We start from the raw sequence: 15,019 nt of genomic DNA on the forward strand, positions 1-15,019 counted from the left end.
AATAGAGTTGAAAATATCTATAGGATGGAGGAGCTATGTCACAGGGAGAAGGATAAAATGAAAATAATTCAGGAAAATGTGGTGCAGTTGGTTGAAATGTAAATTAAAAAAAAGGGGGGGAAATACCTGAAAAAAAAGAAAAATGCAACCACTAATCTAAGGGCCAGTGAGCTGCAATATATTACATTTTGGGTTTTGGGGTTAGCTATGCCTTAGGAGGCACCTTTCCCTAACCATAGCACCTGCAATCACTGAATATAAATGCAAAGAAACACCTTGAATTACATTACTTTGCAGTTTATTATATGTTAAAGAACAGTAAAAAGTACAGGTTGTGCTCACCAGGGATACAAAATATCTATTATATTGTCCACTCCATTAACCATTCTTGCCGTACAATAAATACAACACAATAAATAGCTCAGATATAAAGCCGGCACCTCTAAGCCAAAAGAGCAGAATATCGGCACTGTACAAAATGAATAATAATCAGGGCGCATAGCGGCGAGGTTATCCTAGGTAGCATTATATATGATGCAGCCAATAGCATACACAGAAAATGAAATAGATACAAGATTCCTTCATAACTTCTCTCTGCCGAGAGCATTAGGGTTGACGTTACGTCAAAGCCTCATGGTGCCCGGGATGGTTGGTTCTCGAAGACTTTACATCAGCTTCATCAGGATCCAGGAGGAGATCAGAGCGGACAAAGTCCAAGGCATGGAGAAACCTGGAACAACACAGAGAAGATATTAGGAATGGAGAGGGAAGGGCTTCATCCTCCAATAACATCACATAAGAGATATTAGGAATGGAGAGGGAAGGGCTTCATCTTCCAATGGAAGATCTTCTGTTCAATCAAGTTTTCATTGTAGTTGCAGTCTGATGAAAGCCAACTTTTATACCAGATTGTGACTATGGGAATTTAAAGTGTATGTACAACCAAAATTTTTATAAATCTGGATGCTATAGAGATAGAATTCGAACTCTTGTCAGTCTAATTGATATGGGGCATCATTAGAGAAATTTACCCTCATTTACCGTCAAAGTGACTTTTACCAAAAAGGAATTGAGGGAAAATCTGCTACATGGACCCAAACAGCAATAAAAAGAAGCTGGCAGGTACTTTGACCTTTCTATACTCTACTTAATAAAAAAAAATATTTCTGTCTGTGTTGTTGGAGATTTGCTTTCACTTCCGGTTTTGTAAAACAGTTGCCACTGGGACAGTAAGCAAAGGGAAATTTCACCAACATATCCCAAGATGGCAATAAAAGCCCAAAATGGAGTCTTATTCTTTCGAACTATTTCTAAGGCTGAGAAAATAAAAAGCTGGATGTACTCATTAATACAGAGATCCCCTCCACTGTAGTTGTGTTGACCACACAGGAAGTGATGGGAAATCTGACCAGTGGGGGGGAAAACAATAAATATCACCAAAAAAAAAACAAAAAACATTTTAATATAATATTTGTGTCATGGAGCATTATGTGTTTTCCAAAGACAGCACAACAGAAGCTGTTTGCCTTCAGATTGTCTCTTTCTAATTGAAAGTCTCAATCATTGCTAACAACCCTTTAACTTTATGCTTTTATAATCAAACTAACATCAATACATTTTTAGATAAATACTAACTGTACGCATAGAATTATATGGATAGGTCAAAGTTCTCAGTCAGTGTTAGAATTAGACAGGTGAGATGGGGGGAAATGGGAAATTTGACATATGTCTATGGAGGAGTTAATTATTTGTGTAACAGGAATCTGCAAAGGCTGAAAAGGAGACAATATCTTTGCTGAGCATTCTTCAATGCAAGCAGTGTAAGTACCTAAATGTGATCTGGTATTGGCCTTTTGCCATCCCTGTACAGGAGAAAAAGAATGGGAGAGCAGCACAGTGGCTAAGTGGTTAGCACTTCTGCCTAGTAGCACTGGGTTTGTTGGTTCAAATCCCAACCACGGCACTACCTGCAAGTAGTGTAAGTACCTAAATGTTACCTGATATTGGCCTTTTCCTGTCCCTGTACAGCAGAGGTAGAATGTGAGAGCAGCACAGTGGCTAAGTGGTTAGAACTTCAACCTAGCAGCACTGGGTTCGTTGGTTCAAATCCCAACCACCGTACTACCTACACAATGGGAGCTAAATTGACCCTAGTATTTGTATGTATGTAGGTATGAGAGTTGGGGACCTTCGATTGTAAGCTCCTTGAGGGCGGGACTGATATGAATGTGTAAATTGGTGGTGCTATATAAGTACCTGCAATTAAAATAATAAATACAAGTGAGAGGAAGAAACAGCACAAGGATGGAGTACTAATCATGTGCTGCACACAGAAATATTTACAAGGAGCATGCGGAGAGGACAGGGGTAGGCAACCTGAGAGCCGCAGGACTACAAGTTCCATCATGACTCTGCAAGTCATAGCTGTAACTGTCAGTTTTATAATCTTTACAATGCCTCATGGGAAATGTAATTCCACAACAGCTAGAGAGCCACAAGTTGCCTACCCCCGGGATAGGAGGAGGGGTACATGACCTAATCAGTGTGCTACTGTCCAAACTGGGGGTGGGGAGAAGACACCACTGTATTCCTAAGTGTAACAGTAAAAATGGCGTCATCCTCATGGCTGTGCTGCGTGGCAGAGTTGTGTAAAACTCAGGAACGCATAGACAGAAATACAAATCCGTTGGCAGGTAATATGGCTCCCCTATCTGTTAATCATCTGAAAATGTAGATTTTTCCTGGAATTCAGCTTTAACCTCTTTATGCTGGTGGCAGCTGGTGCTTTAAATGTACCCTGATACCCAAAGGTCGATAGGAAGGTCACCTGATCACGCTGCACTGTGATTTGCTGCACAGTGCTGACTTCATCCGGAGCCAATCCTACCAACTGCTGATTATATTGTGAGCTATTGGTGACAGCTCGGTCACAGTTCTGGGGGTGGGGCATATATGCAGGGGATGGATGTTGAGGTCCACCTGCCCTTCCCCCACATATAAGGGTGTTGTTGCTGTAAATGGGTTGAACATGTTTAATTACACCTCTTTACACCATGAGAAGTCTCAATGTAAGAGTTTACTTACCGCTAGCAGAACTGACATCTGTATCGTAAGAGGAATCAGCTGCAAATAAAGAAAAACATTTCTGTTAATTGGAGATCTCAACAGGACTGAGACTCATTCTTCTGGATATATCGTATGACATTCACATTCACTGGAGGCTGAAATAATTGTGTTGTGTTCACCGTAGACGTGAAAGCATTTGTAAGCCCCGACAATAAACCCAAACAATGGGTTGGTCTGGAGTTGGGCTTTAATACATGTGACTGAAGGAACACGGAAAATTACTGTAACAAAACTGTGAACCTGAGATGACTTACCTGCATCCAGATAGAGACTGACTTTTCTTGCAATTTTCTGAGAAACACCTGATCTGGATACAGAGGGGCAGGTCTGTAAGGAAATAAAAGTAATTCAACAGAAATTCCAGACAAGTGAAATCGATGAAGAAACTGCAAATTGTATCCAAGAAACACCACAGCTATGCAAAAGTCACAACGTCCCCTTCATGTTCCTTTATCTGTGTTATCCCCACAATGGAAACAGTGGAGGATGCGGGCGCACCAGGTTCTTCCATCACTCCAGCGGTGAGACTTCCCTGGAATAGTTTACATTTCCTCTCCACATTGGTTTCAGTCACTCCAAGCCATATTCCCCAATCACCTATTTATTCTAATTGTATCGGGGCAGCATGGCACCATCCATTGTCTTTGTTTGGGATGAGCATGAAGCCATCATTTGTCTTTGTTAGGGATGGACTTGGGTTTGAGCCAAACCCTAGCGCATCCCATGTTATGGCTGCAGCAGATGGGCAGAACTGTGAATTCTGGTGGTGATATCTCAGTATCAGAAGCCAGCACATAACTTAATTTGCCACGTTTGTGTGGAGTTGACCATTAATTCAGCTACTTTGCTCTTTACACACAGCAATGTTCTACCTGCTTGGTTAGCAGCAGCAGATCTGGTATTCAGGAGGAAAACTGGTATGTTTATGCTCGGTGCTCATTATTTTTTAAATATATTTTTGGTCCATAAACACCTCTATGCATCTTAATAAGGCTGCGCAATAACCAGAAAGCCAACTGTGGACATTTGGGCAGCGCAGTGGCTTGATGGTTAGTACTCTTTGCCTTGCAGCACTGGGGATCTTAACCTCCCAGCCAGAACACTAACTGCATGGAGTTTGCATGTTATGTTTGTGTGGATTTCCTCCAAAATGCTAGTAGGATTCTTGGCACCTGTCTAAACTGTTCCTGTCAGGGGTTTTTTCTCAGAGAATAGGTGCAAGAACTCCCTCCTTCCAAGCCACTCTTTGTGCCCACCCTCCACCCACCTCTGAGTACTGTCCCTTAGTTCCACCCCCTACCGACCTTCCAGTATCGCCCCTTTTAAAAAAACACAGAACAAAGTATAATTTTGTATTGCTAAATAATTTTTTTGGAATTTGTTAATGATAACAAAAAGCAGTAAAATAGATCCCCCACAGCCATCAACAATACCCCCCCAAATAAAATACCATCCCAGCAACGATAAATCAAAACCAGCAACAATAGTTCCCCTTACAACAAAAAACCCCTAAACAATAGATCCACCATAGCAACAATAGACACCCTTTAGCAACAACATATTTGTCAGCAGCCAACAACAATAGACCCCCCACAACTAAATACCCCCCAACAACAATAGATCCTACCCAACAGCAATAGACCCCCCCCAGTAACAATATCGCCCCCCAGCAACAACTGACCTCCTTAGCAACAAAAGACCTCTACTTCCCAGCACTCCTTGCTCTTACAAACATTCTATGCTGAAGGTGCTGGAACTGCATTTCCCTGCGTTCCTGTTGCAGAAAACCCCCGGTTCCTAATATGTGGGTATGGCTAATGAAGCCCTGACTGCTCCTTCAGGCACAGAAATCACAGAACATCCTCTATGTGTACGTTGAGTCTTACCACGTTACAATCATCAGTGCAGAGTTTAAGTTCAGCAAAGAGATAGACGCTGTTAGAACTGGTGATCTTGAAGACTTTCATTGCAAACCGAGCTTCAATGCCGACTCCATTGCTACTCCCTGTTAGCTGGTCAGTAGATATATCAGTAGATGGGCACCTGGATACAGAAACCTTTCATCAGCTTTCAGTTACTGTAATCTATAGATTAGAACACAATACTGGTACATACTAATAGAGCTGATCAATGTATGGGGTGTGTTCAATATATAAATACTGTATCTATCTATCTATCTATCTATCTACAGTATTTATCTATCAATATAGATATATAGATATACAGTATATATTATAGATGGACAATACATGGCATGTCTTCCTTATTTTATATGTATTTTATAGCTGAACAATTCTAGGCATGTGTTCATTATATTGTTCCTGTTATTCAGAATTAAAGTCCTCAATTCACAGTCATTGTGCCGTACACAAGAAATGATTACATGCTCTGTGACCAGTATTTCTTCACACCTCAGACCTACTCACACCTACACGATTTTCTCCCTGATGTATTTTCCATGGAGACAAATGAAATACATCAAATTGCATGTATTGCACTCTGCTTAATTGCAGCATGCTCCATTTTCCTCCAATGCGCACCAACACATTGATGTGAACTGGACTTATAATAAACAACGGATTGTCAATGCATTGGGCCTGCCTTGAGCAAAGGAACCCATCAATTGTGGTGTGAATGAGCCCTTCAATGGAAAACATTCTGTATCAAGCAAAAATAAATGTTAATAAATGTTAATTATGTCACTTTAATAAGTTGTTTGACCAGATTAGTTCAGAACTTCTTGGCAACACTACAACAACCTACCTCCTAATATATCTGTTTCTGGGCATTTAGTGAATTATTTCTGTAGTCAAAGATGACATAGAATTGCTAACCTGTGTGCTGTGTACTTACCCGTCCTTAAGAAGATAGTAATTGATGTCGCTTGAGTTGGTAGGAGAGGCATAAAGATTCACCACTGAGAGATTGGAGGTTCTGGCATCCAGATCTGGTACTTTCACAGAAAGGTAAATAGTATCTTCCACAGTCAGGGTGTCTTGTTCTGAGAGAAGGGTTGTATATGTGCCTTCTTTAAAGGCTGCCATTACGGCTGTATAACTTGTACCTGCTGTAGGTCCATTTATTACTGCGGTCCTGGAAAATAGACACAAGACAAAGGTCACCTACCAAGAAACCCTTGTAGGTATGTGGCCATGCGTCTATGTTATCACACAGAGAACTGACATTATTTGCAATGAGGATAAAGAACAAACCTATTAGCTATTTCCTTTAGCTCTGTGTATTCTGATGGAAGAGATGAATCTGATATACAATTTAAAGAGCACCACAATGGTTTTTAAATGAATGTTTATAAAACAAACAAAATAAAAATACCTTTAAATACTTTTTTTGTCCGTACATCTCTTGTGGGGCACAGGACTGCACTTACTTACTCTTCTGTGACCCAAATTGCTCGCTATCATCTGACATGGCACAGTCTCTACAGGCTGTGGAAGGATCCCAACAGAATTGTCAGGATCCATTTGACTGTCTGAAAGACAGCTGGATATGCCTCTCAGCATGCGACTGAGATCTGGAGCCAGCTGCACCCACCCCCTCCCCTGACCAATGCTTCTGTGAGTGCTGGAGGAGCAGAGCGGAGAGGACATGACTGACAGTCACTTGTCTCCACTTGGAGAAGACTGAGAACTGGGCAGTAAGTAGTCATGTGATTGCTCACATCTCAGTCTTAGAGCCAATGTGGGGCAGCGGCAGAAACACACCAATTACACCATTATGGCAGCATACAGACGAGTATCCAAAAAACCAAACCAGCGCTCATATCTTCATGCTGACTAGGGGTACTGTGACTGTCATTCACTGAGGTGCAGCCCTTGGAAGATCGGGAAACCTTGTAACTGGTGAAGAAACCAAAAACATGGCGCACTCTCTTCGTGCATTACCGCGGTGAAACACGAGCTTATTAAAATGCATGAAAGTGCATAGTCACAAACCAAAGGAGAGCTCTGAAGAAGGGAGTACATCTCCCGAAACGCGTCAGCCTACCTCATCAAGGGTCTCCCGTCATTTGGGACCGTCACCACTGAGTCTTTGTCTCTGTTTTTATCTCCTTTGGTTTGTGAGTATGTACATTTATGCATTTTAATAAAGTCGTGTTTCACCACGGTAATGCATAAAGAGAGTGCACAGAAGAGTAAGTACTAACATTTATAGGGAAAGTTGATCCCGGGAATATCTGATTGCCTCTTGGGGATCAGGAAGGATTTTTTTCCCCTGCAGAAGCAAATTGGATCGTGCTTTGCTGGGTTTTTTGCCTTCCTCTGGATCAACTGTGGGTGTAGGATTATAACTTTTTTTTCTTTATGGTATAACTGGATGGACTTTTGTCTTTTTTCAGCCAGACTAACTATGTAACTATGTATGTTCATTACTTTTTAAATCCATAAATCTAGAAGAAACGTACCACGCAGGGGCGGACTGACCATTTGGAAATTTGAGAACTGCCCGAGGGCCCGAGGTCAGTAGAGGCCCCATGAGATGCCCCTGGTACTTTTTTCATAGGCTTTTTTTAGTTTGGGCAAGGACACAGGGGCCCCATGATCCCCTATTGCCCGGGGGCCCCATGAGTTGTCAGTTCGCCCCTGGTACCACGTTTCACCACGGTAATGCATGAAGAGAGTGCACAGAAGAGTATGTACTAACATTTATAGGGAAAGTTGATCCAGGGAATATCCAATTGCCTCTTGGGGGATCGGCACAGAAAACGGCCGTTGAAACCAGCTGTGGTGAGGATATTGCTGGACCGAGGGACAGGTAAGTGTTTGTTTTTTAAAAATCAGCAGCTACAGTTTTTTTCAGCTGGAACTCCGCTTTAAGCACCTCATACAAGAGTATATGATGGAATCCAATGTCATAAGAGATAGTCAACATAGATTTCTGAAAGACCAAAAACGTGTAATAATAATTACCCAAGTTTTGGGTGCAGGGGCACATTAAGGCTGACATTCATATACAGCGGGTAAGAGCAGGAAACATTCATGACGGCGTCATTTTGTGTTCGGATCGGATCCGTATCAGCAACAATATACAGCTGATTTGTGTATGTGATATGGGTTGAGCTTACCTGTAGAGAGAGGAAGCACATAAGTCATTAGACGAGGTCAGAAAACTCCCCGCCATACAGTGATCTGCACATTTACAGATAGTTACTATTAATGTCAGTGTATTCCCTGACAAGTGAAAAAGGTCGCCTTCAGTTTTTGTAAAGCAGAACTCCGGCCAAAAACAACCAGATAAAAAGAAATACCCCGCCTTCTACCGTGATCCCCGGGACCCTTTTTCCTTTTCTTTAACTATTTCTTTCTTCTCATCTACTCTTCTTTTTCATTCTGTACTTCAGCTGAATATAATTTTTTTTTTTAACCTGAAGCATTTTGTATAATCGCTGGACCCATTTTGGGCCCAAAGGATTGGTGTATCCACACTCCTCTCATGGGGTTACACATAATGCTTTGTATGCTGTCTTCATGTTTACTGTTTACTTACGGATTCATGAGAACCTAATGGACTTTTTAGGCACATAAACTCCGTACACAAAGAACAAAAACAATGTTGCTTTATTAACATATCACATCTAAAACCAGTGGCAACCCTAGGGGGGTACGGGGTGCACTGAGTGACACCATCACAAGGGGTGCATGAGTAGGATGCCAGCAGAGCTTCTGGGTTCTGTGAAGGTCCTGGCCAGTTATTGGGGTGATCCCGGGTTCCCGGCACAGTGACAGCTGCCCCCGGTGTAGTGTTAAAATGAGTATCCCGACCTGTGAAGATATGTATCCCCTGAAGCAACGGCCCATGTGCCAGATTCAGGCCGAAGAAACCGATCTCCAACATTAGCACAGAGCTGCCACAGTTAACCCCTTAGAGGCTGCAAACCGCTGAAGCTGATCCTGCGGATCACTATGGGTCGCAAGATCAGTTAACCCCGTATAGGTTCAACCTTCAGGGGATACATATCTTCACGGGTCGGGATACTCATTTTACTGCTACACCGGCACCGCTCCTTCCTCTCTGGAGGGGTGACACCACTTCTTACCACACCGGATGACGCCAACCCTAGGGATGCCTCTGTCTAAAATGTATCTTACATATATTTAAAATTGCATTGCACAATAGGAACACAGCATGTCCCCCCCCCCCCCCCCACCAATCAAACATTACAAACTGATTCCAAAGGACATTGGATGGAGATGGTGGATACAGTTTACCTCTTTCAGAGGGTGGGGAATATCCAAGCTGTGTGGAAAACGCTTGGGACGTGGCTCTATGACATTTTCCGGGGTGTGACCTTCTACCACCCAATGGTCGCCCCCATTTTCTCCTTTTCTACTGATGAATCCGAGATCTTCATATGCTAATCAATACTGCACTTTGTTATGTATCTTATCATTTCATTACACATTGTAATCACATTTCTTGTTTGCTTCTGTAACTCAGTGCATTTATTATGCTTTATGTTACCTAGAGGAACTGCATGTTTATTCCTCTTCACTGTTATTTCTATCCTTGGATTCATCTGATGACTTGATACTATCAATAAACTCCATTGTACAAAATAATTAAATAAATACCCCAAAGATAAAATAACAAAATACATGCAAAATCCAACTTCAGTTCAGTGATTCCCCCTGCGGTATTTTTTCTTTGCCAATTTATGTGCTCATTTTGACAGCCAGTGTCAACCCACTTTCTCTGAGCCCAGGTCCCCCTGGACTCCACACACCCAGCCTGTGACTGTACAGTAATAAGAGAAGCAGAGGACTGATGAGCTCATCTCTCTGTCTCTCTCCTCCTATCAATATAATCTTTGTCAGCACATGAATTAACTAGCTACTTGTCTTGTACTTATGCGGATGAGGGGGGGTGTAAATTCATCAGGACATTGGGGGTAACAAAAAAATTCTTAGGCTTTAGTGCAATCTTAATGTGTTCTGTTGAGCCTGGGGCATATAACAAAAGTTTTTGTTTTGTCATTTCTTTTCTTGCAAGACTAAGTATCAAATAATACAAAGAAGGGAAAACATTCTTTTGAGAACAAAGACAAAAAAAAAACATAACAAGTGTTCTACATTTTCTCTATTCCATTAAAATCCTAAAATTGAACATTTTTGTCCATACATAATTTAATGTATCTATTTTTACTTCTCTTGTATATCAAACAGTCAGACCGTGTCAGGAGAACTTACCTCAGTACTAGTGTTACAGTCATATTTTATCAATGGATGATGAATGGTCATCTGCGATATTCCACCCACAACGTTACTTACTGCCAAACAATTGGCGTCGGTGCCGTTCAGCCTTATATCAGACGTATTATAACCATGTGCTTCCAACCAACATTTTGGCACTTGTATATTGAAATATCCTCCATCACAAGTCAAATTTGGAAAGCTTCCTGTAAAAAGAGTAAACTTATTCAGCATTTCTGAGATGAGAAGGTGACGGTGACATACTTGATGTACATTATACACCATAGGGGGTTTCTATATATACCCACTTTGGGGTGGCAGGAGTGACCAGGGACTGGGGAGAAAGCAGCCAGAGAGTTAGAGTTAAAGCCAAATTAAATTTCCAGTTTACATACAGTACAGACTGTTGGTGGTCAGTGTACCCCCTTTCCATACATTGGTGGTCAGTGTAGAGCCAATCAGGGCTTTTTTTCAGTGGGAACGTGGGGCAACCCCATTCCGGCACCTCCAGCACTGAATGTATGTAATGGCAAGGGGTGCTGGGGTGTGCTGGTGGGTCTATTAATGCTGGCTGCTGGGTGGTCTATTGCTTTCGGTGGGGGATCTATTGTTGCTGGGGGGTCCAATTGTTGCTGGGCAGGATCTACTGTTAAGAGGGGGTCTACTATTGCTGGCTGCTTGGGATCTATTGTTGCCGGGGAGTCCATTTTTACTGGAAGGGATCTGATGTTGAATTAGAGGTCTACATTGGTGGTCAGTGTAGTGCCTCCTTACATTGGTGGTCAGTGTAGTGCCTCCTTACATTGGTGGTCAGTGTAGTGTTCCCTTACATTGGTGGTCGATGTAGTGCCCCTTACATTAGTGGTCAGTGTAGTGCCACCCTATATTGATGGTCAGTGTAGTGCCTCCTTACATTGGTGGTCGATGTAGTGCCCCTTACATTAGTGGTCAGTGTAGTGCCACCCTATATTGATGGTCAGTGTAGTGCCCCCTTACATTGGTGGTCGATGTAGTGCCCCCTTACATTAGTGGTCAGTGTAGTGCCCCCTTACACTGGTGGTCAATGTAGTGTCCCCTTACATTGGTGGTCAGTGTAGTGTCCCCTTACATTGGTGGTCAATTTAGTGTCCCCTTACATTGGTGATCAGTGTAGTGCCCCCTTACATTGGTGATCAGTGTAGTGCCCCCTTACATTGGTGGTCAGTGTAGTGTCCCCTTACATTGGTGGTCAATTTAGTGTCCCCTTACATTGATGGTCAGTGTAGTGTCCCCTTACATTGGTGGTCAGTAGAGCTAAGGGTTCCGTTTGAACAAGTCAAGTATCTTGGGTTTTTGGCATTTGGATCCCAGTGTTGGTCATGTCCATAGATGCCCCCCTATAGTGATGGTCAGTGTAGTGCCCCCTTACACTGGTGGTCAATGTAGTGTCCCCTTACATTGGTGGTCAGTGTAGTATCCCCTTACATTGGTGGTCAGTGTAGTGCCTGTTACATTGGTGGTCAGTGTAGTGCCCCGTTACATTGGAGGTCAGTGTAGTGCCCCTTACATTGGTGGTCAGTGTAGTGCCCTGTTACATTGGAGTTCAGTGTAGTGTGCCCCTTACATTGGTGGTCAGTGTAGAACCCCTTACATTGGTGGTCAGTGCAGAGCCCCCATACATTGGTGGTCAGTAGAGCTAAGGGTTCCGTTTGAACAAGTCAAGTACCTTGGGTTTTCAGGCATTTGGATCCCAGTGTTGGTCATGTCCATAGATGGTCATTGATATCTCCAGGGAGACCCCACCTTTTGTATATATCATCTGTCCCCCACCAGATCTGCCATTCAGCGGGAGTGAAGCAACAAAAGCAGACTTATCTGACAGGCAGAGTTTGCTCAAGGAACCCCATGCAATCTGTGGAAAAACCCCACGATTGCACAGAACTCGGGTTCAGTCTGGTATAGTCTGGCACACCGGAGTCCTTCAGAAGCTGAAGACTCTTTTCAGGATTTCCCCGATACAGACCTCCCTAAGCCACAAATCTGGGTGCAAACAGTGATTGTTTCTTTGGGAACACGATAAGCCGACTTCAGTTGGGTCTTGCTATGGTCTCCTGACTCCATATTACACACAGCAATCCCAGTTTGTATGTTTATCTGCAGACAGTCAGATTATTCCTGTACTCTCCACCATTCATGTTCAGGAAGTCGGGGGGCTCATTCACACCAGGGAACTGCATTGCGGTTCATTTAGAATCCTGATGTAAAGTGACCATTGCACCTTCCCACTATTTAATGTGTGCTACATGCACCTCATATGGTTTATTCATAGAAATACATTTTATTTCATAAATTCAATATTTGATTTCAAAAGGCTCCCATTCTGACTATATTATATCATACCATACCTGAGTCTGTATAGAGAGTTGTATTGCACACGCAGGTAGTACTATTGTCACAATACTCATCATCGGCACAGGTAGCACTTCCACAGGTTTCAGACGCAGCCACTGGAGAGACAGAAAAGTATTAAAGTGCGCCCCGTGTTCCTGTGTGGAAGTCTAAACAGGTCTCATATCAAGCTACTATGTGACACAAGGATCACAACAGTTCAAATAAATCAGCGATAATGTCTAGTTTGTTTCAAAGTTCTCCACAGCAATCCAATGATTGTTCAACCGCTGCAACTTGTATCTGAGTGTTCCAATATACAAACGTCTACCAAAAGTGTTACAATTCATAAACAAAGTGCTCCACAACCCTCTTCCCTGCGTTGTAGTCACCCGTGTTCCTGAATAAGGCGAGGTTCACATATATGTAGGTGCCGGAATTTGTGTAAATCACACGCATTCCTGCACCCTCAGGCAAACCACGCTGATATTCAGCAGATACGCGGGGCTGCCATTCATTCCTAATTTCTTTTGTTATCTGTTGATCCTGCCAGAAATCCAATGCTCTCCTGTGGACTCTGCAGTCTTATCTCATACAGGGTTATCAGTCCTGTTAGGTCAGTATATTGCCCCTTCCTCCTATCTTACACAGATGAGGAATGGGGGAAGGATTTTGTAGTCCTATGACACTGCTTGTTCATAGATACAATATGGAGAGTGGAAGATGTTACATGGAGGCTGGCAGGATCACCAAGTGAAAACATGTGAGAAAAAAGAATAAAAGAAAACAAATGCAGCCACCACTAAGAACCAGCAAGCTGAAATATATTATATTATTATTCTCGGGTTTAGATACATTTAAATTACAGAATGGATCTCCTTCACTCTTTCTCTGTCCATCTGCCCTTCCCCAATTGTGCCATCTAATTTCTGGGAACTATCGCTGTCTCTGTATTCCAGATGTGTTATTATAGGATAAAAGGACATCAACTTCACTCACCCCCCGCCATGGCAGCGCACAATACAGAGAGCAGCAGTGTTGTCTTCATGGTTATCAGGGAACCTGGAAAATACATCCAGTATGAGCAACCAAATTCTGTTTGTGATTCAGCAAAAATCAGAAAAAAAAGAAAAAACAGAAAGAAAAAGAAAAAAAGAAAAAGTCCTGCAGAGTTTTGCTTTCATTTATATATATTTTTTTCCATTAAAACCCAAAATAAATACAATGGAAAAAGTAATGTCCATATATGTTACAATATTCATGATCTTTATTGACTACGTAACATACTAGACTTATATATATATAAATTTATAACTATAAATATACAATAAGATTCAAGCCAGTAAAGTAATACAGTAAAACCCAAAATAAAACAAAATAAATACAATGAAAAAACAAACAAACAACAAACATCCATATATTTTACGATATTCATTATTTTTATTGACTACGTAACATACCAGACCTAACAATATTTGATAAAAAATTATTTCATATATATGTATATGTATATATATATATAATTATTATTCTTAATATGAAGAAGAAGAAGAGGAAGAAATAATTTATAACATGAAATAAAGAATAAGATTCAAACCTGTAGAGCAATACAGCAAAATACAAAGTAAAACAAAATAAATACAAAGAAAGAAAAAACATTCATATATTTTACAATATTCATTATTTTTATTTACTAGGAAAAAACATTAAGATTCAAACCATTAGAGGAATACAGTGAGCTCTGGTTCACACTGAATGCGACTTTGAAATCACGCTGCTTCACTTAAAGTAACACAATTACAAAGCCGCAGATCAGTGAATTATCTTGATAACCAACCAGCATTCTGAAAATACAGAGTCACCAATGGCAATCTCCATCGTTCTCCCATGACATCCCCTCCCATCATGGAGATTGTACAGCTTTAGAAAATGACAATTGTATCCTTATTGTCTGCTATCAGTTGTAAATGACTTAGGAATTGTATACTAACCGATAAATGTGGTTTTCAAACGTCCCAGGTCTTCACGAAAACTTCCAGCAACTTGATGATCTTCCAACAAAGTGCGCAAAGTTCGTTGTCGGTTGAGCTTTGCTACCTTTAGGAGAGACAGTTGGATGTTGGAGGGGATCTGTGGACAATTACTGATCTCTCAGCTTCTTATATACTCATTGGTCCAGATGGAATGCCATACGTCTACCTTGTGAAGAACGTAGAAGGTTGGGTGACGTTAGAGTACATGGGCCTCACTCAGGCAGGATTTAGCCCCGAGCTGTCTCGATATAACTCAAAAACAATTCTTATTGGCTGAAATATTTT

General features: G+C 41.7%; 1 protein-coding gene across 1 annotated transcript; it reads right to left on the reverse strand.

Annotated features, from left to right (window-relative positions):
• Positions 1–281: 281 nt before the first annotated feature.
• Positions 282–14,757, reverse strand: LOC149450677 (pancreatic secretory granule membrane major glycoprotein GP2-like). Its single transcript, XM_089691615.1, has 10 exons — positions 14,693–14,757; positions 13,704–13,763; positions 12,719–12,820; positions 10,332–10,540; positions 8,055–8,209; positions 5,980–6,219; positions 5,013–5,169; positions 3,381–3,453; positions 3,085–3,123; positions 282–730 (listed from the first exon to the last, which is right to left on the reverse strand). Exons 2-10 carry the CDS (start codon positions 13,747–13,749, stop codon positions 666–668), a joined length of 1,086 nt encoding a protein of 361 aa, XP_089547741.1. The 5' UTR covers positions 13,750–13,763; positions 14,693–14,757; the 3' UTR covers positions 282–665.
• Positions 14,758–15,019: the final 262 nt, after the last annotated feature.

Source organism: Staurois parvus, unplaced genomic scaffold (assembly GCF_062004578.1).
Source record: "Staurois parvus isolate SC_StPar_1 unplaced genomic scaffold, SC_StPar_1.0 ptg000565l, whole genome shotgun sequence".
NCBI lineage: Eukaryota > Metazoa > Chordata > Amphibia > Anura > Ranidae > Staurois > Staurois parvus.

Excerpts from the sequence above, each read along its gene's own strand:
- LOC149450677 (XM_089691615.1), bottom strand. The coding sequence starts at position 13,749 with ATGAAGACAACACTGCTGCTCTCTGTATTGTGCGCTGCCATGGCGG. Across the intron at positions 10,541-12,718 it reads AACTCTCTATACAGACTCAG|GAAGCTTTCCAAATTTGACT; the intron begins GTATGGTATGAT and ends CTCTTTTTACAG. Across the intron at positions 3,454-5,012 it reads GCACTGATGATTGTAACGTG|ACCTGCCCCTCTGTATCCAG; the intron begins GTAAGACTCAAC and ends ATTTCCTTACAG.